The sequence below is a fragment of the Pseudorca crassidens genome, chromosome 8 (genome assembly GCF_039906515.1).
Source record: "Pseudorca crassidens isolate mPseCra1 chromosome 8, mPseCra1.hap1, whole genome shotgun sequence".
NCBI lineage: Eukaryota > Metazoa > Chordata > Mammalia > Artiodactyla > Delphinidae > Pseudorca > Pseudorca crassidens.
This window is the reverse complement of record NC_090303.1, coordinates 63656298-63682776: the sequence shown is the minus strand read 5'-3', so window position 1 is coordinate 63682776 and position 26479 is coordinate 63656298. Positions and strand designations below refer to the sequence as shown.

The 26479-nt window shown below is 37.6% G+C and overlaps 1 protein-coding gene across 3 annotated transcripts in view; it reads right to left on the bottom strand.

Moving 5' to 3' along the window:
* Positions 1–26479, bottom strand: part of BBS9 (Bardet-Biedl syndrome 9) — a 442846-nt gene that overhangs the window by 207012 nt on the left and 209355 nt on the right. For all 3 annotated transcript variants that reach the window (XM_067746666.1, XM_067746668.1, XM_067746667.1), the window contains 3 exons: positions 19486–19581; positions 8786–8958; positions 4895–5047 (listed from right to left, as the gene is read on the bottom strand). In XM_067746666.1, coding sequence (XP_067602767.1) covers positions 4895–5047; positions 8786–8958; positions 19486–19581 — 422 coding nt within the window. The remainder of the gene's footprint in view (positions 1–4894; positions 5048–8785; positions 8959–19485; positions 19582–26479) is intronic.

Sequence of the window (26479 nt, the reverse complement as noted above, 5' to 3'; positions counted from 1 at the left end):
GTAAACTAGTGGTACCCAGAGTTTCTGCTAAACACCAAGGGCACAGAAGCCATTCTGCCCTCCCACCCTGACCTTACCTATCCCTGTACCTGGTAAATTGACTTTTGGGTTCCTAAATAACAATAGCTATCATTACTGAGTGCAGAGCTAGTAAGCCAAACTTTGACCTCAGAACCCGCGAACGTACCATCACTAACTCTATTACACGAGTAAATGTACCATACCAACTATTTCCCATTACAGCCAACTCAGCAATGCTTAATCATTCGTATATGAAGGGACTTGGGCTTCACTTTCAGTTTGTCCTAAGGACTTTATTGGAATTCATAGCAGTTCCTGGATATCTAGCACCCATAAGACCCCCAAACTTCCTCAGTTCTACATTTCTACATCCTATCCTCACTGTTCAGAGGATACATTTTATGAAAGAAATTTTGTTTCCAAGAGAAAGAACCCAACAATTACGTAAATGGAAAATGAAGACAATCAAACTTTTCATGCTTCTGGACAGGTATTAATACTGAAAGATCTCAAATAATTCTCATTACACTTAGAATATGATGAAATTTTCATTATACTTACAATATGATGAAATTTAACCTCTGTATCTGCATTGAGATATTTCAACAGATGATTATTTCATACTTAACTCTGGCACACACATACTCACAAAAAAGGAATAGAAAAGATTTCTTTAGTCAAGAATTTTCAGCGATAAAACCTTCCCAGCTACGGCAGTTTACCTGAGTCCTCCAACAATATTATTTAGGAAGCGAGAAGAGTTTCATTTTTTTAGTGGCTTTTGAGGATTTTAGAATAAATCATCCTAATGATTCATGAGCCTGAACTGAAAGAATTCTCTGCTGCTCTGTTCTTTGTAGGATTGCCCTTATCCAAGACATCCAGTTTCAAGAAATTATCTTGGTGGCAAGAAAGCATTCATTCCTAGAACAAATGTTTATTAAGCACCTATAACATGACAAGAAATGTATTGTGCTAAGAATATAGTAGTGAATAAGACAAAAGAAAAAAAAGGTCCCTGCCTTCAGAGAGTTTACACACTAGTTTTAGGAGGATACTGACTTCTGCTTCTATTTTCACATAAACCAATTATCACCACTTCATTAAATGATGACAATATAGCATCTTCCAGATGCCTGGTGATAAATGGACAAGAAGTAAATTTATCAATGTACAGCTCAGAATGCTTATCCAACTAAAACTAAAGTGGCACTAAGATGCACAGAAAAGAGAAAATTAAAAGCTTCTTGCACATGAGAAAACAAGGACTCCACACAGGTAGCAGAACTAATTTTAAACTGACACATTAGGAAAACACTTTACAAATCTAGTGACACTCATGAAATGGTGTTATGCCATGGAGAGTAAGGACAGGCTCTAGCACAAATCATTATTTCATGGGCTTGGCTAATCTGCCAAGTAAGTCATCCAAGTAATCTGCCCCCTAGCCAGGGAAAGTATAAAGATAAGTTTACACTAAACCAAAGGTATGTGATAGTGAGGTATGTCATACACCTGTCTAGTCACAATAGAATTGTCTAAAAGGGATTTTTCTCAGTGTTAGACTCAGCATTAAAACTATTTTTGAGATTTATCTTTCAATAAACTGTGTTTTTCCATACTACAGAATGTCTAGATTACAGAATACTATGCAGCCATTACCAATAGAGAAGTAGATCTACATAGTGTGAAAAGAGCTCCAGTACATACTGTTGGAAGAAAAACAAAAAAGAGAGGCAGACTAATACATATAGTATGATACTATTTATGAATTTTTTAGCCTCACAAAACAACATTTTGTTTTTGAATGAAAGAAAAGAGGTCTAGAAAGACACAAAAACATACAAAAGTGATCATATTTCTGAGAAGATGATAAAGAACTAAGTTCGAGAATTTAGCATTTTGTATAATCTTAGTATATATAATAAAACTAAGTAGTAAATTGCATTAAAACTAAGTCAAATTTCTTACAGTATTCATATGTTTCTTTCAAAAGCTTGTTCATTCTCTTTTTTGATCTAAAAAGAATGGAGACTTAACACATAAATTCAAGCAAAACTCTATGGTTTTGATCATCTTGTCCATACTAAAAATCATGGAAAAACCCAACCTGGAGTTAAGCATAAAAAAATAAACCCCAGAACTGAGAATGTATAAAAGACAAAGGAAGTCTTGCTATATAGAAAATATGGAAAGCATTAAATCAAGCACCCTCATCAAACCCCTTTAAAGACCCCTCTGCCATTGTGTCCACAAAAAGATACAGCACCATTAAAGATAAGATTCAGCTTCTTCAGCCCCAAGTGCAGGTGTGGCAAGAAACCTAAGAATGAGATAAGTCATCAAAGAGATATGAAGAAGAAGGAGGAGGAAAACAAAACAAAAAGTGCACCAAAGAGAGAAAAAAGAAGTCTGGGAACAGAAAGAGCGTTAGTGTCAACTAACCTAAGAGTCACATAATTGCTCCAGCACAAAAGAAACTGGCAGTCTATATTTGTAGAACAATTTACCAAGCATTTCTACATCCATTATGGAATAGAATCTTTGTAACAACACAGTGAGTAGTTATTCCATTTTACAGAAAGAAACTGAAGTTCTGGGAAGGTAAGGGAATTGCCAAAAGCCGCATAGCTAATAAGTGACAGAACTGGGGTCTTTGGACTTCAAGCCCAGTGTTCTTTCCAATACCCTACTATTGTTATAGACTGTCCCTCAAATTGCTACTAATTTTCAAATAACAATGAAAATTTCAAGAAGCAAATGTATTATCAATACATTTATTGATGTTTACATGGTAAGCTATTTTTCTTTCCTCTAGAAAAGCCAACTATATAAAAAAAATACCTGATTCGTTCTTTCAAAAACAACAGAATGTGGTAGAGCGCAGTGGACGGGAGGGGAATTCTGTTAATAAAAGGCAACATGAGGGAGTCTCGTGTGATGGAGCTGTTTGGTGTCTTGAACGTGGTGGTGGATACACAAACCTGCATGTGTGATAAAACTGTATAGAACTTAATACACCCACAAATGAGTATAAGTAAAATTGTGGAAATCTGAAGAAAATCTATAGATTTTATCAATGTCAATACCCTGGTTGTGATATTATGCTATAGTTTTACAAAATGCTACTACTGGAAGAAAGTGGGTAAAGGATACATGAGATTTAGCTGTATTTTTTGTTATAACTGCATGGGAATACACAACTATCTCAACAAAAAAATTCAATCAAAAAATCAACAGAATATTCATATCACCAACACCGATTCTGAAACAGATCAGTGATATTGTATAGAAATATGAGAAGACATAATGCAGTTATTCAAAGCTGACTTCTTTATAGTGGAACTGGCAGAGGCATGACCCATGAAATTTGAATTTTAAAAATTATTATTTCAAGCCTGAGATGATAATTTTGAATAGTTTTTGAAGCCATAATACCTTAAGAGTGAGACCCAGATCACCCAAGTCATGCAAATGATAAACCACTGGTAGAAGGACGAATCAGGAAGATGAAGAAAATAGACTTTTTGATTTAGAACAAAGGGCTATTTAAGAATTCCATCTCATGATCAACAGACACATGAAAAGATGCTCAACATCGCTAATTATTAGAGAAATGCAAATCAAAACTGCAATGAGGCACCACCTCACAACGGTCAGAATGGCCATCATTAAAAAGTCTACAAATAACAGATGCTGGAGAGGGTATGGAGAAAAGGGAACCCTCCTTCACTGTTGGTGGGAATGTAAGTTGGTGTGGCCACTATGGAAAGCAGTATGGAGGTTCCTTAAAAACTAAAAATAGAGGTGCCATATGATCCAGCAAGCCCACTCCTGGGTATATATCCAGACAAAACTATAATTCAAAAAGGTACATGCACCCTTACTATTCATAGCACTATTCACAATAGCCAAGACATGGAAACAACCTAAATGTCCAATGACAGATGAATAGATAAAGAAGATGTGGTACATATATACAATGGAATACTACTCAGCCATTAAAAAGAATGAAATAATGTGATTACAGCAACATGGATGGACCTAGAGATTCTCATACTAAGTGTAGTAAGAAAGAGAAAGACAAATACCATATGATATCACTTATATGTGGAATATAAAATAGGACATAAACGAACTTACCTATGTAAGAGACTCACAGACATAGAGAACAGACTTGTGGTTGCCAAGGGGATGGTGCAGGATGGATTGGGAGTTTGGGATTAGCAGATGCAAACTATTATATACAGAATGGATGAACAACAAGGTCTTACTCTATAGCACAGGGAACTATATTCAATATCCTGTGATAAACCATAATGGAAAAGAATATGAAAAAGAATGTATATATGTATAACTGAATCACTTTGCTGTACAGCAGAAATTTACACATTGTAAACCAACTACACTTTAATAAAATAAATTTTAAAAAAAGAATTCCATCTCAAAGCATCAACTGACATAAAACTAGAAGTGTAATCTAATTGCTCTATAAGACAATTTGAGAATTATGATGAGAATTATGGGATGTACTAAGAATTGTCCAATAATAACACTAATCATAATAGTACTATTTATCGAGCATATCCTATGTGCCTGGCATTAAGCTGCGTGCTTCACATAAGAGATGGAAAATCCTCACAACAACCCTGGGAAGTAAAATATGGATGGATCTAATCTAATTTACACAAGGTCACATAATTAGAAAGTAGCAGAGCTTGACTTTAAATTCTGACTCTAAAGCTTGTGTGCTATTTCCTGCTCCATAATACATAGGAAAGAAATACCTTATCTTGATAGTCTGGTACATGACTCTAGGGTGAGGGAAAAAATTATATCCAGTAGTATAAAACTATCACTGTATTATACTAACCTGCTTGTAAGTTCCATCTAGCAAGGTGTCCAGGTGTTGGAGAGGACCAGGTGTTTTATCTTTGAACCTTGTTAATAGCCGGCGTTGAATGGCCCGAAATTGTACAGCTCTTTCAGATAAGAGTTCTTCTAATTTTTCACCATTTATCCGCAACTACAATGAAGAATTTCTTTAATTCAGGTTAAATGTGCACAACAAAACGTGTCTAAAGTAAGGATACTGGCAATGCCAATAAAAGTTTGAAAAGAGTAAAGAAGAAATTTAAGTGTGTTACAGAGTTTAGAGAATTAAAACTGTGGTATTTGATACATGAATACATAGATGATACAGTGAAACAGGTCAAATAGAAATTTAGTAAAAATGGCCCAGTTGTCATTGGGATAAAGATAGATCATTCAATAAATGTTTGTGACAACTGATTAAATACATAAGGGAAAAAAGGAACAAGGATTTTTCCCCCAGTCTTTACAACAAAATCAATTGCAGAGGAATCAAAAGTTTAAACACAACAAAGCATTAGAAAATTATATTTTTAAAAATAATCTTAGCATGAGACAGATCTTTATAAGTCAAAAGCCACACATACACACACACACCCCTGATAAATTACTAACTAAAAAACATTTTTTTTAATTCTACGTGGTTAAGGAAAAAGGTAGAGAAAAACATTATAAGTAAAGTGATAAGACAAACAGCAAACTGTAAAAAATAATAGCAATAACCACAGAGACAAAAAAACATGCCTATAATATCTAGAAAGCATCTACAAATTGATGAAAAAGGACCACAACCCAAACAAATGAGTAAGAAGAAGAGCAACAATCCAATAGAAAAGTGGGCAAAATTCAAAGAAAAGTTAATACAAATAGCTCTCAAACATACAGCGTTTGACCTGGCAATCCCACTTCCAGGAATTTATCCTAGGGGTGAGCTTGCAAAAAGTAATGTACACACAAGGATATTCATTATAGGATTTTTTCTGTTGCTATTATAGTAAGATAATGTTAATAATCAAAATACTCATCAATAGAGGAACAGGTTGAATAAATAAAGAGGACTTTGCAGGACCACCAGGTACTGATAAGCAATGCTAGCCAAAGATGCATTGAATGAAATAAAGCAAAACTGAAATACAGAATATCATTCATGTATTTTTTTAAATCTATATAGTAACATAGTTGTGACTGCATAGAATAGTTCTAGAAAGGTAACAAGAAACTGTACACCAAAAATTGCCTCCAAAGAGGAGACTGAATAGTGGGAGGAAGAGAATCAGAAATGACTCTTTTCAGTATAACTCCTCTCATAACTTTTGAATTTAATACAATTAAAATAAAGAAAGCTAGTCAAAGTCATAGGGAATACTCCATGAACGCAGATCATGTGAACTGCTAATTCAACTTAACAAAACAGTCATAACTAGTTCTGAAGTAAATATCATATTCAAAATGTTCAGAAATCAAACATATTATAGTTTACATTTCTGATATCAAACCAAACTTCCTTACCTTTTCAGTGCATGTATGGAGAACAGACACATGATTGGAAAAAAAACTTGGAATTTTATTAACTTCCTTTAACCCCAGTTTCAGAAGCATTAAGTAGCTAACTAAATCAAAGTATATTCTCTTGAAGGAAAAAAAAAAACTTTCATTACCAAAAGTTAAGTGACGTAACAACTAAATTTTTAAAAAAGAATATTAGAGTTATCAATAATTCACCCTTTTAATTATATGATTTCCTGCTATACTTTATTTCCTCAATTCATGAAACAAAAATTTTTTAAAATATTCTCAAAACTGAGACATCAGCCAGGTTATCATTCCTTTGAACATGTAACAAAAGAGCAGTGATTGAAATGTTTTCACATGTCAGAATTTCAACATTTAACATATATTTATTGATTTTAGTGCCACGCAGTGTTCTAGACTCCAGGAATTACAACAATGAATAAAACAGACAAAAATTCCTGTTTTCAGGGAGCTTACACTAAAGGGACACATAGATTCCAAAAGCCACCTTGATTCAAAGTTTAAAGTCATATTAAAAAAATATATATATATGGCTTCCCTGGTGGCGCAGTGGTTGAGAGTCCGCCTGCCGATGCAGGGGATGCGGGTTCGTGCCCGGGTCCGGGAAGATCCCACATGCCGCGGAGCGGCTGGTCCCGTGAGTCATGGCTGCTGGAGCCTGTGCTTCGCAACGGGAGAGGCCACAACAGTGAGAGGCCCGGGTACCGCAAAAAAAAAAAAAAAAAGTAGAGTGGCGCCAGAGAGCAAAGGAAGTATAGCATGCCCTTTTTAACTGTGTAACAAAAGTGCCTAATAGGTCACCACATTCCCTAAGTCCCTCCCCAGAAAGGAAATATCCCTGATGTAGAAACTCCAGTGATTTACTAGCTAGCAAATAAGGCGGGGAGGAGGGAGGCGGACTGTATGTCAAACATAGTCAATTAGAATCTAATATATTTTTATTTTAAATATTACAAATAGGTAATTAGTATAGTCTTTCTGTGGACTCTCTTCCATAAGTCACTGGACCCCAGTTTTGCACAGTGAAGCAGGAATTTCTTAAGATATATCCTAGAGAATTATAAAGGTTCTCAATACTTAGAGTACCTAAACGTATTTCCCAAACTATTGATTTTGGTGCCACAATTTGGTCAAAGTATACTGTCCTATACAATATTATCAGCTTAGATGAGGGAAGACCCAAATAAATTCAATTTATTTGATAATGCCGTCTTATCTGCCATGGGATGGTATGCACTGAAATTTTCCCTTTATGTTCACACTGTATTCAAAGAAGTCTTTATTTGTAGGTTAAAGTCAATGCTCTTAGAATGTTCAAGGGATTGAACATTAAGTAGAATGCTCATGTGACTGACAATTTACATGACGTATTCTCTCTCTCACTCCCTCTTTCTCTCTCTCATCCTCTCTCTCTAACACACACACACACACACGCACGCACGCACGCATGTGCACACACACACACACACACAACACACACCATAGTTTACAAATTGAAATGCAAAAACCTATTGATTCCTTAAAAAGTAGCCACTCTAGGGAACCAATGTTTCCTTAAACAAAGTGCAAAATTTTTTTGAAATTCCTCTTTGTAATTCCCTACAGAGTCTACTTATAGGCAAATAAGAAGAGCCTGGTGAATTTTTTTTTTAACACATGGGACTTAAAACAATGACTTTCATTGTCCAATTTTTTTCACAAAACATGACTCCTGACTATTTCCAAATATCAAATCAGTCTTCAAAGGATGAAGATTTGACACCCTCAAGATACTCAAGAGAATCTAACACAGGCTCTGAAGGTACTTCCAAAGAAGAAATGCAAATATATCCAGGCAACAAAGTCACTGTCAGATCTCATTAATTTAGACATTTAATCATTCAGCATTTACTAAGCACCCATTGTGCCAGATACTGGAGAATATTTTACGTGATTAACCCTCATTCAGATGCAGAAGTTCTGGTGTGCTTGTTAAAAATGAAAAGGAAAAATCACTTTACTTTATAATCACACCTCATTTATGGCCTGCTAGAATTAGTTAGCCAATTGGCTGCCAATAAACTCAAATAGTTTTAACACTGGGTTATTGGGGTCAAAGGTTAAATCCCCATGTGGGAGAATTAAACCAGCTCTGCTCTGAGGCCAGACCACAGCTCCAGGCAGCCACTCTGTAAAAGTGTGCAATTGATCACAAACTGGGCAAGAGGGCAGGAACAGATTCACAACCCCACCATCCACATAAGAATAACAACTTGATGTACACTGCCTAATAGCATGTATACTAGAATCCTTACCTCTGTAGCATCTTTCTTTCATATATTGAAAAATTACAGATGATACGGGTTATGATCATACACACCTCAAAATGATGATCAATCAACTCGAAATATTCTTGAAGGGGCATAGATCCAGAAAAAGAACATGCGAAATCTTTGATTCCCTGTTTTTCAAAATATTCCTGAAGGCGGATAATAAGCTCATTTGTTATGAGCCAAAGATCCTCAAATTGTTCACTCTGGATGCGATATCGTTCTAAAGAGAAAAAATAATTAAGGAAAAGGCTTATTAACACAAAACTAGTAGCTGAAACTATATGAATTATCACTAACTCTGACATGAATACCAAAAGGACAAAGATTTCTTTTTTGGAATATAGATATAATTTCTACTGGCTTAATAAAAATAATTCTACTGCCTTATCGTGATTTTCTGCATCAACAACTTAACATCTTCAAAGCTCATTCCAAATGTATGTGGTCACAACAGCAAGCTGCATAGTCATTTTAACTATGTATCTTATAATAGGTTTCAGTATGGTAAAAACACAAAATTTGGATCCTTCTCAAAAGAGCTTTACTCAAAAGGTAAAAAACAAACAAACATAACAAAAAAAGGTAAGAAAACAGCCATTGCAAAAGTACAACCTGGTATCATTAGTTTGTTTCAAAAAAATTGATGTGAAATAAAATTTATTCTATAGAAAGCCCACATCCTGGACACAGTAGGCAGCTTAAATCCCTGTAATCATAATCAAAGTTTTCTATTTTTCTAATAGTTCTTTCATTTGAAGAGAGATTTTGCAATAAGACCCTTCCCCAATTATAAATCTTGGTTCCCTCCATTCCCTCCATTCCCTGACACATCAGCTCCAAGACAGCCAAAGTCTTGTCTATCTCCTACCCTGATGATTATGATGACAACAATGATGACAATGATGATGACATCAGTGACAATAACCACATCTATGATAAGAGCAACTATGATAAGAGCACCAGCTATGCATACATCAAGCACTATAACTACAAAAACCCATTTTTTATAAGAAGGAAAACCAGGCACAGAGAATCTCAGAGACTTGCCAAAGGTCACAAAGCAATTTAAATGTCAGACCTATAATTCATGATATATATCCTTCTTCCCCAATTGTCTAAACTCTACCTATTCCTCAGGATCTGGCTTCAGTCTCACCTACTCCAAGAAACCTTTATTTCTCTACCATCTATAGAAGGCTTATATGTGCCAATCACTATCTAAAGCACTGCACATTCACTCTCTTGTTTAAACCTCAACAGCCCAATAGGCTATTGGCTATATAACAATAGCCCCATTTTACAGAAGAATAAATATAGCAACAGAAGAGTTTAAATAATCTGCAAGGTCATCTAGCCAATTAATAACAGAGCAGGAATTGGAACTTTAGCTAAACTTTAAATAATCCAAAGATTATCTATCAATTTTAACCACCTCATAACAATGCATTTCTCTGAATTTATATAGAGAATTCTACAGTCTACTGTGCACTTAATACATACAACCATGTACTCTTTTTTTTTTTTTTTTTTTTTTTTTTTGCGGTATGTGGGCCTCTCCCATTGCGGAGCACAGGCTCCGGACCCGCAGGCTCAGCGGCCATGGCTCACGGACACAGCCGCTCCATGGCATGTGGGATCTTCCAGGACCGGGGCACGAACCCACGTCCCCTGCATCAGCAGGCGGACTCTCAACCACTGTGCCACCAGGGAAGCCCCAACCATGTACTCTTATTTAACTTTCCAGATGATTATATTCAGTCTCTGCAAAGAGACTGTACACTTTCTGAGATCAAAGTTACCTATTTTATTTAATTCACCATTTATTGAGCAATTATTATGTGCAATTTCATAAAGAAAGAAATGTTGGGAGTACAAAAATTACCTTAGTCTTTTTGCTTAAGGAACTTAAGGTAATACGATACGAGCATGTGAAATATTTATTTATATTCCCAAAGGTACGTTGACAAATTCTATAAATATATTACCTCTTTAAATTGGTTTTTAACTTCAATTTGTCACCCTCAGCCAGAATTCAAGAATATATCTGCTCTCATTCCCCTAGTCATACTCTTTTCAATTATATAAGGAATAAAATACACTAAGTATGCCTGCCATGGTGCATGGCAAACACCCTGGTATTCTCTGCTGTCATATCATTCCCCTTGGAGCTTCCCCAGTCTTCCCCTCACTCCAGTCTTTTTTTTTTTTAAACATCTTTTTTGGAGTATAATTGCTTCACAAATACGTGTTAGTTTCTGCTTTATAACAAAGTGAATCAGCTGTACATATATATAAATCCCCATATCTCCTCCCTCTTCCGTCTCCTTCCCACCCTCCATATCCCACCCCTCTAGGTGGTCACAAAGCACCTACCTGATCTCCCTGTGCTATGCGGCTGCTTCCGACTAGCTATCTATTTTACATTTGGCAGTACATATAGGTCCATGGCACTCTCTCACTTCTTCCCAGCTTGCCCTTCCCCCTCCCTGTGTCCTCAAGTCAATTCTCTACATCTGTGTCTTCCTGTCCTGCACCTAGTTTCTTCAGAACCGTTTTTTTTTTTTACATTCCATATATATGTGTTAGCATACAGTTTTTGTTTTTCTCTTTCTGACTTATTTCAGTCTGTATGACAGACTCTAGGTCCACCCACCTCACTACAAATAACTCAATTTTGTTTCTTTTTATGGCTAATATTCCATCACGTATATGTGCCACATCTTCTAAGTATCAATGGACACTTAGGTTGCTTCCATGTCCTGGCTATTGTAAACAGAGCTGAAATGAACAGTCAAGTGGTACATGACTCTTTTTGAATTATGGTTTTCTCAGGGTATATGCCGAGTAGTGGGGTTGCTGGGTCATATGGTAGCTCTGTTTTTAGTTTTTTAAGGAAACTCCATACTGTTCTCCATAGTGGCTGTATCAATTTACATTCCCACCAACACTGCAAGAGGGCTCCCTTTTCTCCACACCCTCTCCAGCATTTATTGTTTCTAGATTTATTGATGATGGCCATTCTGACCAGTGTGAGATGATACCTCATTGTAGTTTTGATCTGCATTTCTCTAATGATTACTGATGTTGAGCATCCTTTCATGTGTTTGTTGGCAATCTGTACACCTTCTTTGGAGAAATGTCTATTTAGGTCTTCTGCCCACTTTTGGATTGGGTTGTCTGCTTTATTGATATTGAGCTGCTTGTAAATTTTGGAGATTAATCCTTTGTCAATTGCTTCATTTGCAAATATTTTCTCCCATCCTGAGGGTTGTCTTTTAGTCTTGTTTATGGTTTCCTTTGCTGTGCAAAAGCTTTTAAGTTTCATTAGGTCCCATTTGTTTACTTTTGTTTTTATTTCCATGTCTCTAGGAGGTGGATCAAAAAGGATCTTGCTGTGTTTTATGTCATAGAGTGTTCTGCCTATGATTTCTACTAAGAGTTTAACAGTGTCTGACCTTACATTTACGTCTTTACTCCATTTTGAGTTTCTTTTTGTGTATGGTGTTAAGGAGTGTTCCAATTTCATTCTTTTTTTTTCTTTTTTTTTTTTTTTTTTGCGTTACGCGGGCCTCTCACTGTTGTGGCCTCTCCCGTTATGGAGCGCAGGCTCCGGAGGCACAGGCTCAGCGGCCATGGCTCACGGGCACAGCCGCTCCGTGGCATGTGGGATCTTCCCGGACCGGGGCATGAACCTGTGTCCCCTGCATTGGCAGGCGGACTCTCAACCACTGCGCCACCAGCGAAGCCCCAACTTCATTCTTTTACATGTCGCTGTCCAGTTTTCCCAGCACCACTTATTGAAAAGGCTGTCTTTTCTCCATTGTATATTCTTGCCTCCTTTATCAAAAATAAGGTGACTATATGTGTGTGGGTTTATCTCTGGGCTTTCTATCCTGTTCCATTGATCTATATTTCTGTTTTTGTGCTAGTACCATACTGTCTTGATTACTGTGGCTTGGTGTATAGTCTGAAGTCAGGGAGCCTGATTCCTCCAGCTCCGTTTTTCTTTCTCAAGATTGCTTTGGCTATTTGGGGTCTTTTGTGTTTCCATACAAATTGTGACATTTTTTGTTCTAGTTCTGTGAAAAATGCCATTGGTAGTTTGATAGGGATTGCACTGAATCTGTAGATTGCTTTGGGTAGTAGAGTCATTTTCACAATGTTGATTCTTCCAATCCAAGAACATGGTATATCTCTCCATCTGTTTCTATCATCTTTAATTTCATTCATCATTGTGTTATACTTTTCTGCATACAGGACTTTTGTCTCCTGAGGTAGGTTTATTCCTAGGGTTGTTTTTTTTTTTTTTTTTTTTTTTTGCAGTATGCAGGCCTCTCACTGTTGTGGCCTCTCCCATTGCAGAGCACAGGCTCCGGACGCGCAGGCTCAGCGGCCATGGCTCACGGGTCCAGCTGCTCTGCAGCATGTGGGATCTTCCCGGACCAGGGCACAAACCTGCATCCCCTGCATTGGCAGGCGGACTCTCAACCACTGCGCCACCAGGGAAGCCCTATTCCTAGGTATTTTATTCTTTTTCTTGCAATGGTAAATAGGAGTGTTTCCTTAATTTGTCTTTCAGATTTTTCATCATTAGTGTATAGGAATGCAAGAGGTTTCTGAGCATTAATTTTGTATCCGGCTACTTTACCAAATTCATTGATTAGCTCTAGTAGCTTTCTGGTAGCATCCTTAGGATTCTGTATGTATGGTATCATGTCATCTGCAAACAGACAGCTTTATGTCTTCTTTCCCAATTTGGATTCCTTTTATTTCCTTTTCTTCTCAGACTGCTGTGGCTAAAACTTTCAAAACTACGTTGAATAACAGTGGTGAGTGTAGGCAACCTTGTCTTGTTCCAGATCTTAGACTAAATGGTTACACAGTTTTTCACCACTGAAAACGATCTTGGCTGTGGTTTGTTATATATGGCCTTTATTATGTTGAGGTAAGTTCCCAATAAGCCTACTTTCTGGAGGGTTTTTATCATAAATGGGTGTTGAATTTTGTTGAAAACTTTTTCTGCATCTATTGAGATGATCATATGGTATTTTTCGTTCAATTTGTAAATATCGTGTTTCACATTGATTGATTCGCATATATTGAAGAATCCTTGCATTCCTGGGATAAACCCCGCTTCATCATGGTGTATGATCCTTTTAATGTGCTGTTGGATTCTGTTGGCTAGTATTTTATTGAGGATTTTTGCATCTACGTTCATCAGTGATATTGGCCTGTAGTTTACTTTCTTTGTGACATCTTTGTCTGGTTTTGGTATCAGGGTGACGGTGGTGGCCTTGTAGAATGAGTTTGGGAGTGTTCCTCCCTCTGGTATATTTTGGAAGAGTTTGAGAAGGATATAGGTGTTAGCTCTTCTCTAAATGTTTGACAGAATTCGCCTGTGAAGCCATCTGGTCCTGGGCTTTTGTTGGAAGATTTTTAATCCCAGTCTCAATTTCAGTGCTTGTGATTGGTCTGTTTATATTTTCTATTTCTTCCTGGTTCAGTCTCAGAAGGTTGTGCTTTTCTAAGAATTCGTCCATTTATTCCAGGTTGTCCATTTTATTTGCATATAGTTGCTTTTAATAATCTCTCATGATCCTTTGTATTTCTGCAGGGTCAGTTGATACTTCTCCTTTTTCATTTCTAATTCTATTGATTTGAGTCTTCACCCTTATTTTCTTGATGAGCCTGGCTAATGGCTTATCATTTTGTTTATCTTCTCAAAGAACCAACTTTTAGTTTTATTGATCTTTGCTATCATTTCCTTCATTTCTCTTTAATTTATTTCTGATCTGATCTTATGATTTCTTTCCTTCTGCTAATTTTGGGGTATTTTTGTTCTTCTTTCTCTAATTGCTTTAGGTGTAAGGTTAGGTTGATTATTTGAGATGTTTCTTGTTTCTTGAGGTAAGATTGTATCGCTATAAACTTCCCTCTTAGAACTGCTGTTGCTACAACCCATAGGTTTTGGGTTGTCGTGTTTTCATTGTCATTTGTTTCTAGGTATTTTCTGATTTCCTCTTTGATTTCCTCAGTGATCTCTGGTTATTTAGTAGCATATTGTTTAGCCTCCATTTGCTTGTATTTTTTACAGACTTTTTCCTGTAATGGATATCTAGTCTCATAGTATTGTGGTTGGAAAAGATACTTGATACGATTTCAATTTTCTTGAATTTACCAAGGCTTGATTTGTGACCCAAGATATGATCTATCCTGGAGAATGTTCCGTGTGCACTTGAGAAGAAAGTGTATTCTGTCGCTTTCGGGTGGAATGTCCTATAAATATTTAAATCTATCTGGTCTATTGTGTCATTTAAAGCTTGTGTTTCCTTATTTATTTTCTGTCTGGATGATCTGTCTATTGGGGTAAGTGGGGTGTTAAAGGCCCCCACTATTATTGTGTTACTGTCGATTTTCCCTTTAAAGGCTACTAGCATTTGCCTTTTGTATTGAGGTGCTCCTATGTTGGGTGTATAAATATTTATAATTGTTATGTTTTCTCCTTGGATTGATCCCTTGATCATTATATAGTGTCCTTCCTTATCTCTTATAATAGTCTTTATTTTAAAGTCTATTTTATTTGATATAAGTATTGTTACTCCAGCTTTCCTGTGTTTTCCATCTGCATAGAATATCTTTTTCCATCCCCTCACTTTCAGTCTGTATGTGTCCCTAGGTCTGAAGTGGGTCTCTTATAGACAGCATATATACGGGTCTTGTTTTTGTATCCATTCAGCCAGTCTGTCTTGGTTGGAGCATTTAATCCATTTACATTCAAGGTAATTATTGATATGTCTGTTCCAATTACCATTTTCTTAATCGTTTTGGGTTTGTTTTTGTGGGTCTTTTTCTCCTCTGTGTTTCCTACCTAGAGAAGGTCCTTTAGCATTTGTTGTAAAGCTGGTTTGGTGGTGCTGAATTCTCTTAGCTTTTGCTTCTCTCTAAAGCTTTTAATTTCTCCATCGAATCTGAGTGAGATCTTTGCTGGGTAATCTTGGTTGTAGGTTTTCCCCTTTCATCACTTTAAATACATCATGCCACTCCCTTCTGGGCTGCAGAGTTTCTACTGAAAAATCAGCTGATAACCTTAAGGGGATTCCCTTGTTTGTTATTTGTTGCTTTTCCCTTGCTGCTTTTAATATTCTTCTTTGAATTTAGTTTTTGTTAGTTTGATTAATACGTGTCTGGGTGTGTTTCTCCTAGGGTTTATCCTGTATGGGACTCTCTGCACTTCCTGGACTTGCGTGGCTATTTCCTTTCCCATGTTAGGAAAGTTTTCGATTATAACCTCTTCAAATATTTTCTAAGACTCTTTCTCTTCTTCTTCTGCAACCCCTATAATTTGAATGTTGGTGTGTTTAATGTTGTCCCAGAGGTCTCTGAGACTGTCCTCAATTTTTTCCATTCTTTTTTCTTTATTCTGCTCCTCAGCAGTTATTTCCACCATCTTATCTTCCAGCTCACTTATTTGTTCTTCTGCCTCAGTAATTCTGCTATTGATTCCTTCTAATGTATTTTTCATTTCAGATATTGTGTTGTTCATCATTGTTTGTTTGTTCTTTAGTTCTTCTAGGTCTTTGTTAAACATTTCTTATATTTTCTCAATCTGTGCCTCTAACCTATTTCCTAGATTTTGGATCATCTTTACTATCATTACTCTGAATTCTTTTTCAGGTAGTTTACCTATTTCCTCTTCATTTATTTGGTCTTGTAGGTTTTTACCTTGCTCCTTTGTCTGTAACATATTTGTTTGTCATGTCATTTTTTTTGATGGGTGGTGCTATGTTCATGTCTTACTGGTCGTTTGGCCTGAGGCATCCAGAACTGGAGTTTGCAGGCAGTTGGGTAGAGCGGGTCTTGGTGCCGAGATGAGGACTTCTGAGAGACCTCACTCCAATTAATATTCCCTGGTATCTGAGGTTCTCTGTTAGTCCAGCAGTTTGGACAGAGCTCTCTCACCACAAGAGCTCAGACCTGCCCCACCCAGCCTGGGAATCAAGATCCTGCAAGCCACATGGTGCAGCAAAAAAAAAAAAAGGAGCAGTACAATAACAAAGAATAAAAAATAAAGTAAAATTAGAAAAATAAAAAATTTTTAGAAAAAATAAAGATATACATGCAACAACAAGGTAAAACAGAACCATAGGGACTTCGCTGGTGGCCCAGTGGTTAAGACTCCACGCTCCCAATGCAGGGGGCCGGGATTCAATTCCTGGTCGGAGAACTACATTCCACATGCATGCCACAACTTAACATGTTGCAACGAAGATCCAGTGTGCCACAACTAAGGCCCAGTGCAGCCAAAATAAATAAACATGAAAAAGAAAAAAAAACATAACCACACCTAAAAAAAAAAAAGCTGGAAAAGGTCTTGGCTGTGGGGGCGGGGCTTAGGTGGGGGCGGGGCCTAGGCTTAGGACCTGCAGGGCTGGAAAAGGCAGCAGGGCCGGAGGGGGGCCTCAGAGTGAGGAGTTCGGAGGTTAGGCCCTGGGTGAGGGTGTGGGGGCGGGGCTTAGGCTCAGGGTGCCTCGGAGTGTAGAGGATCAGGCTCTGGACCTCAGCAGGCTCCCCGCTGATCCCCTCACTATAGTGGGACCCTCCCGAGCGTGGGAACCCCTCCCCTCCCCCAGCTACCTCCCCCCGCAGGGCCACCAATCCCGTTTGGCCTCCACTTTTCCTCTCCCTTCTCCCTCTCCCTCCCTCCCATGCCCTCAGGACCCACACAGCTGGAGAGGGCCTCAGAGGGCAGAGGATCAGGCCTGGGACCTCAGCAGACTCCCCAGAGCCCAAATGGGCAGGGGAAATGCTGGCTGTGTTCACTCCAATCCCCCAAGGGTCTCTCCCCCATCCCCGTTGCTCCTCTCATCATGAGTGGACCACTCCAGGCATACGAGCACCTCCCCTCCCTCAGCTACCCCTCAGGGGCACTGGTCCCAAACTGCCCCCACCTCTCCCTACGCTCCCTCCCCACCCCCACATCCTACCCAGTTGCTCAGGGGTTCCTCCCATCTCCTTAGGTGTCCGTGGTCCCCCACCAGTGCCTGGTAGGTGCCCTAGTTGTGAGGAGACACAAACTCCGCGTCCTCCTACTCCACCATCTTGACTCCATCCCATTGTATTTTCTTCATATCTATCTCCTTCATCTCCAAGGACATTCCCTAGGTAGAATTCTGGACATCACTGAGGCCAAAATAACCATCAGGGAATTGTAATGGCTACACTTCATGTTTCAGTTTACACAGTTCATTTGATTCTTTATGTAATAGTTTCTGTCCAATTCCATTATTTAGTCTGTCTGCCCACACTGTAGCTGTGTCAAGGCATTCATTACCATATATTAAGATGAATGTGAATAAATCAGTTATATACATGGATATTTGGTAGAATTTAGAGAATGATAAAGTAACTATGGGCAACAGCAATATTCTAAGAGTTACTTTATCTAAAAAAGAATAAATATAATGCATTAGGACATAAATACCCTCATTTGCACAAATAAATGTTTGCCTTTTTTAAATGGTCTCAATTGCAGATTCATCATACAGCATCATCAACTGAAATCAAACAGATGTGTATAATTTCCCAAAGAAATGTTGGCAACAATTTTTTAGTATAACTAAAGAGAACATTTTAACAAAGAGAAATGTACAAAAATGATTCCATCAACCAACTGAAGATTAAAATTAATCAAAGCAAAATGGTGCCAATGTAAAGAAGACTACAATCATGACCAATTACAAAGACCACGAAAAGTATAAAATTCTCTCATTCTTCTCAGAAATGTCTTTAATTTGTGTATCTTATTCTTTAATTTTTAGTTGTTTCCAAATCTATTTCACTAGCCACCAACCTACACATTCCAGAAGCTGTTATGATTTTAACCACAGAAACTTCATTATAGTTTCTAAAATAAGGATGTATATATGTTCCCCCTGTTAACATCTTCATTTTTCAAAAAGAACGTATCCTTATTTTACTATATTTTCTAATTATAAAAGAAATAACCAACTAAAACTGCAAATCCATAAAGTATTGATAGAAAATGAAACCCGTTGTACAAATGGCAGAGATTTTAAAAACTGGAGTGTACTCAGACTTATATATATATATACATACACACACATTCATTTCCCCTAATACCCTTAGTGTACCTAAAATTTGTTGAACACTTCCTTTCTTAATATTTTAATTTATTTCCAAGAAGGTATATAAAACTCAGTGAGTTTAGTAGCTTCATTATCTACATACATCAGAAGTCAGTTTTACATTGAGTAGTTTCAACCATTATTCTCATATGAAGCAAACAAATCAATAAAGCATATTTAAGTATGAAATTCAAACTTGACTATACAATTACTACTTTTCATTCTACTGAGATTAATCTCAGCAAAAGTTATTCACTTTCACTTTCATCTTTGCAAGTGTCCAAAAGGAGGATATAAGAATATACACATACCCCCCAAAAATTAACTCCAGTTTCTAGTAACTCCTAAAACCTAGTTCACCATATACCTATCTCAAAAACATTTTTCAGTTCTTTAAATTCCTCTATCAAACTCTCCTCATCCCCAAAACCAAAGTTAAGTATCACTAATAAAACAGGAATCTATCTTCATAACTAATATAATGGCTCTTAGTTTTCAATATCTAACATCACCCTTGCAGAAATCTTTGATGTGGCGATGATCTGTGATGCACTGTTCTTAATAGAACTTTTCAAAAGCAATAATACCATGGCTTTACTTACGAGAGGTTTTGGAAGCAAGAAGAGTAACTCGGGAACCTCCTAAGAAGCGAAAACCCATTACATTCACCTGATCATCTTCTGACTGATTGGCAAAGCCTACAAAGAAAATAAAAAATCACCTTACATAATCACAAGGCAAAACACTTAATGTTTAAAATAGGAAGCTTAGTTGACAATGAGTATTTTTTATGTCACTAGTCATGTTTAAGGTCCGTGTGTGGACTATAATATATTAACTGATCTCCACAGTTGCTTCCAAATGCTAAAATTACTGCCTCAGAAGAACATGCTGAAATCACTTAATTTTCTTTCTTCTACTAGTTCATTCTAGGTCTGAGGCAGGAAATGTACAAGATGAACTTAGAATGCCTGTCACACCAGAAAGCAAGGAAACTATCAGTGACCAGCAGACTTGTATGAAAAGGACGTAAGAGCCAACTTAAAGAGACTACCACTGGCCAGAGATGAAAATACTTGAGTATCAAAATAATAATAACTTCGATGAAGTAAAATACATCAAATATATTTAAAGGCATGGGTTCATATTGACACTAAAAATAAAACAAAAAACCCAAATGCTCACTATTGAAGGATTCTAAAGAATCAACTCATTATTTTAAAAATCAATAATAAAGACAAAGAACCAAGCGTTTATCCTGATGATCCTACCAAATTGTACCACATAAACAGTGGTAAATAAGGGAAACATTCTCTGTGTGGAAATATTCCAGCTAAAAATTGTAGAAAGCTTGAAAGAATAGAATACCACCATTTTTCAACTTCCAATGAATTAATGGATCTTAGCATTGACTATCAATAGCTGTTACAATCACAAAAAAGGAGACAAACAGATATAATGTACCCACTGCTGAAAGTATATACCACTATTCTTGCAGTAGTATGGCCAAAATAATCAATCCTAACTCTATTAGCACTAGATGCAACTATCAATTTATAGGGAACAAGACAGAGAAAATATTAAACAAAATCACAGGGATGTAATCAGCAAAATTCAGAGTATGGGAAACTCACAGGAAAAATAATTTGTACTCTTTAACAAATAAACTGCAAATTAAAAAGAGACATGGGGGCTTCCCTGGTGGCGCAGTGGTTGAGAGTCCGTCTGCCAATGCAGGGGACGTGGGTTTGTGCTCTGGTCCAGGAGGATCCCACATGCCGTGAAGCGGCTGGGCCCGTGAGCCGTGGGCGCTGGGCCTGCGCGTCTGGAGCCTGTGCTCCACAGCAGGAGAGGCCACAACAGTGAGAGGCCCGCGTACCACAAAAAAAAAAAAAAGAGACATGAAGGAGAAAGCCTACAGAAGAGGAGATATCAAAAAAATTCATATCAAAAAATTACAAGTGAAATATATTTGACTGCTGACTCAAAAAAAAAAAAAACAAATAAAAATTATAACACTGGAGACTTTCACTCTGTACCCAGATGGAAAAACTGGGGCCAAATTTACCCTCCCATCTCAAAAAACTAAAACATGGAATAAAATACATGAACCATTTTTTAAGACATTGGAAATTAGCAAATGAACAACAGGGATCTCTGACAAAAAAGAAACAAAGTGAGCCCTATGTTTGCACCAGCTAACCACCTAGAGAAATTTCCAAGCCACAAAACAGGGGAGGGGAGCCCAGGTGCAACCCAGCATTCTCGTCGAGTTCAAGAGATAGAGTTGGGAATCTGGGAAGGCCAAAGTGGCAAACGTTCTCAAGGCAGAGAGCATATAGAGCAACAGAGAAAGAACTCCAGAGATCTGCAGAGTCCCATTTGAGTACTCAGTAGAATACTAATGGATGCATGCCTATGAGGAAACTACCTGAGGTTGGGGAGGAAAAAAAAAAAAACAGTCAAAAAGATTACAGGAAATAATCCACAAGCCCAGACAGGGCCAGAGATAATCCTTGTTCTCACTGGCCATAATATAGACCATCAAAATTCACTAGGTATCAGGTAGAACACATGGAAGAGTTTGGTTTCAGTAGCAGGTAAAGTTCACACTAGAATAAATGTTGCTCCCATTCCACCTAACAAAGCTTCAAAACAACACTAAAAAGGATCAAACTTTTTCAAGTAACTAAAATGTGTCCCAGAAAAAAAAAAAACCTCAAGAATATTTAGAGGAAAATTAAAATACTCAACACACAATTCGATAAAATTCAGGAATTCTGTCCTTCAGTCAAAAATTACAGGACACAGAAAGAGAAGAGAAATTACAACCCATTAACAAGGAGAAAAATCAATCAAAACTAACTCAGAAATGACACAGACAATAGAATTAGTAGACAAAGGCATTAAAACAATTATTATATTATTATAAATATTCAAAGGAGCTATATTAAATAAAGACATGGAAAAACTTTTTTAAAAAGAGAGAGACCCAAATCAAACCTTGAGAGATGACAACTACAATGTCTGAGATAAAAAAAAATACACTGGGTGGGATTATGAACACATTACACACTGAAAAAAGAAATAACTTGAATGTATAGCAGTAGAAACTACCCCCAAAAAAAGCACAAAGAGAAAAAAGATTGAAAAAACAAAAACAGCATCATTGAGCTCTGGGACAACCCTAAGAGAGAAATATACATATAATTGGAGTCCTTAAAATAAAGATGAATAAAGGAGTGGAGACAGAAAAAAATATTTGAAAAAATAATAGCCAAAATATTTCCAAATTGGATAAAAATTATAACCCATAGATCAAAATATCTTAACAGAGGGAGACCTTCAAGATGGCAGAGGATTAAGACGTGTAGATCACCTTCCTCCCCACAAATACATCAGAAATACACCTACATGTGGAACAACTCCTACAGAACACCTACTGAATGCTGGCAGAAGACCTCAGACCTCCCAAAAGGCAAGGAACTCCCCACGTACCTGGGTAGGGAAAAAGAAAAAACAGAGACAAAAGAATAGGGATGGGACCTGCACCTCTGGGAGGGAGCTGTGAAGGAGGAAACGTTTCCACACACTAGGTAGCCCCTTCACTGATGGAGACCGGGGGTGGCAGGGGGAAGCTTCGGAGCCAGGGAGGAGAATGCAACAGGAGTACAGAGGGCAAAGCAGAGAGATTCCCAACAGAGGATCAGTGCCCACCAGCACTCACCAGCCCAAGAGGCTTGGCCTGCTGGCCGGGACGGGTTGGGGCTGGGAGCTGAGGCTCCGGCTCCGGCTTCTTCGGAGGTCAGATCCCAGGGAGAAGACTGGGGTTGGCTGTGTGAACACAGCCTGAAGGGGGATAGTGCACCACACCTAGCCAGGAGGGAGTCCAGGAAAAAGTATGAACCTGCCTAAAATGCAAGAGACCACTGTTTCAGGGTACGCGAGGAGAGGGGATTCATAGCACCACCTAAATGAGCTCCGGTGATGGGGCAGAAGCCGCAGCTATCAGTGTGGACTCCAGAGACCGGCATGAAACACTAAGAGTGCTAATGCAGCCACCAAGAAGCCTGTGTACAAGCACAGGTCATTATCTACACCTCCCCTCCTGGGAGCCTGTGCAGCCCACCACTGCCAGGCTCCCATGATTCAGGGACAACTTCCCCGGGAGAACACATGGTGTGCCTCAGGCTGGTGCAATGTCATGCCAGCCTCTGCCACCACAGGCTCACCGAGCATTCCATATCCTTCCCTACCCCCGGCCTGAGTGAGCCAGAGCCCCCTAATCAGCTGCTACTTCAACCCCGTCCTGTCTGAGGGAAGAACAGACCCCCTCAGGTGACCAACACACAGAGGCAGGGCCAAATCCAAAGCAGAACCCCAGGAGCTGTACAAACAAAGAAGAGAAAGGGAAATCTCTCCCAGCAGCCTCAGAAGCAAAAGCTAAGAGAATTCAGCACCACCAAACCAGCTTTACAACAAAACGCTAAAGGAACTTCTCTAGGCAAGAAGCACAAGAGAAGGAAAAGACCTATAATAACTAATCCAAAACAATTAAGAAAATGGTAATAGGAAAATACTTATTGATAATTACCTTAAATGTAAATGGATTAAATACTCCAATCAAAAGACACAGATTGGCTGAATGGATACAAAAACAAGACCCATATATATGCTGTCTACGAGAGACCCTCTTCAGACCTAGGGACACATACAGACTGAAAGTGAGGGGATGGAAAAAGATATTCCATGCAAATGGAAATCAAAAGAGCGCTGGAGAGGCAATACTCATATCAGACAAAAGAGACTTTAAAATAAAGACTATTACAAGAGACAAAGAAGGGCACTACCTAATGATCAAGGGATAATCCAAGAAGAAGATATAACAATTGTAAATATTTATGCACCCAACATAGGAGCACCTCAACACATAAGGCAAAAGCTAACAGCCATAAAAGGGGAAATTGACAGTAACACAATCATAGTAGGGGACTTTAACACCCCACTTTCACAAATGGACAGATCACCCAAAATGAAAATAAATAAGGAAACACAACCTTTAAATAATACATTAAATATGATGGGCTTCATTGATATTTACAGCACATTCCATCCAAAAACAACAGAATACACTTTCTTTTCAAGTGCAAATGGAATATTCTTCAGATAGATCATATCTTGGGTCACAAATCAAGCCTTGGTAAATTTAAGAAAATTGAAATCATATCAAATATCTTTTCTGACCACAACACTATGAGACTAGATATCAATTACAGGAAAAAAATCTATAAAAAATACAAACACGTGGTGGCTAAACAATACACTACTTAATAATGAAGTGATCACTGAAGAAATTAAACAGGAAATCAAAAAATACCTAGAAGCAAATGACAATGAAAACACGATGACTCAAAATCTATGGAATGCAACAAAAGCAGTTCTCAGAGGGAAGTTTATAGCAATACAATCCTACCCCAAGAAACAAGAATCATCTCAAATCAACAACCTAACCTTACACCTAAAGCAATTAGAGAAACAAAAAAAAAAAAAACACCAAAGTTAGCAGAAGGAAAGAAATCATAAAGATCAGATCAGAAATAAATGAAAAAGAAATGAAGGAAATGATAGCAAAGGTCAATAAAACTAAAAGCTGGCTCTTTGAGAAGATAAACAAAATTGATAAGCCATTAGCCAGACTCACCAAGAAAATAAGGGAGAAGACTCAAATCAATAGAATTAGAAATGAAAAAGGAGAAGTAACAGCTGACACTGCAGAAATACAAAGGATCATGAGAGATTACTACAAGCAACTCTATGCCAATGAAATGGACAACCTGGAAGAAACAGACAAATTCTTAGAAAAGCAGAACCTCCCAAGACTGAACTAGGAAGAAATAGAAAATATAAACAGACCAATCACAAGCACTGAAATTGAAACTGTGATTAAAAATATTCCAACAAACAAAAGCCCAGAACCAGATGGCCTCACAGACGAATTCTATCAAACATTTAGAGAAAAGCTAACACCTATCCGTCTCAAACTCTTCCAAAACATAGCAGAGGGAGAATCACTCCCAAACTCATTCTACGAAACCACCATCACCCTGATACCAAAACCAGAAAAAGATGTCACAAAGAAAGAAAATTACAGGCCAATACACTGATGAACATAGATGCAAAAATTCTCAACAAAATACTAGCAAACAGAATCCAACAGCACATTAAAAGCATCATACACCATGATGAATTGGGGTTTATCCCAGGAATGCAAGGATTCTTCAATATACACAAATCAATCTATGTGATACACCATACAAACAAATTGGAGAAAAAAAAACTGTATGATCATCTCTATAGATGCAGAAAAAGCTTTTGACAAAATTCAACACCCATTTATGATAAAAACCCTCCAGAGAGCAGGCACAGAGGGAACTTACCTCAACATAATAAAGTCCATATATGACAAACCCACAGCCAACATCATTCTCAATGGTGAAAACTGAACCCATTTCCACTAAGATCAGGAACAAGACAGGGTTGCCCACTCTCATCATTATTATTAAACACACTTTTGGAAGTTTTAGCCCAGTAATTAGAAAGGAAAAAGAAATAAAAGGAATCCAAATCGGAAAAGAAGAAGTAAAACTGTCATTGTTTGCAGATGACATGATACTATACATAGAGAATCCTAAAGAAAACTACTAGAGCTAATCAATGAATCTGGTAAAGTAGCAGAATACAAAATTAATGCACAGAAATCTCTTGCATTCCTATACATTAATGATGAAAAATCTGAAAGAGAAATGAAGGAAGCACTCCCATTTACCATGCAACATAAAGAATAAAATACCTAGGAATAAACCTACCCAAGGAGACAAAAGACCTGTATGCAGAAAACTCTAAGACACTGATGAAAGAAATTAAAGATGATACAAACAGATGGAGAGACAAACCATGTTCTTGGATTGGAAGAATCAACATTGAGAAAATGACTACACTACCCAAAGGAATCTACAGATTCAATGCAATCCTTATCAAAATACCAATGCCATTACTCACAGAACTAGAACAAAAAATGTCACAATTTGTATGGAAACACAAAAGACCCCAAATAACCAAAGCAATCTTAAGAAAGAAAAACGGAGCTGGAGGAATCAGGCTCCCTGACTTCAGACTATACTACAAAGCTACAGTAATCAAGACAGTATGGTACTGTACAAAAACAGAAATACAGATCAATGGACAGAATAGAAAGCCCAGAGATAAACCCACGCACATATAGTCACCTTATTTTTGATAAAGGAGGCAAGAATATACAATGGAGAAAAGATAGCCTCGTCAATAAGTGGTGCTGGGAAAACTGGACGGCTACATTTAAAAGAATGAAACTAGAACACTCCCAAACACCATACACAAAAATAAACTCAAAATGGATTAAAGACCCAAATGTAAGGCCAGACACTATAAAACTATTAGAGGAAAACATAGGTAGAACACTCTATGACATCAATCACAGCAAGATCCTTTTTGACCCACCTCCTAGAGAAATGGAAATAAAAACAAAAATACACAAATGGGACCTAATGAAAGTTAAAA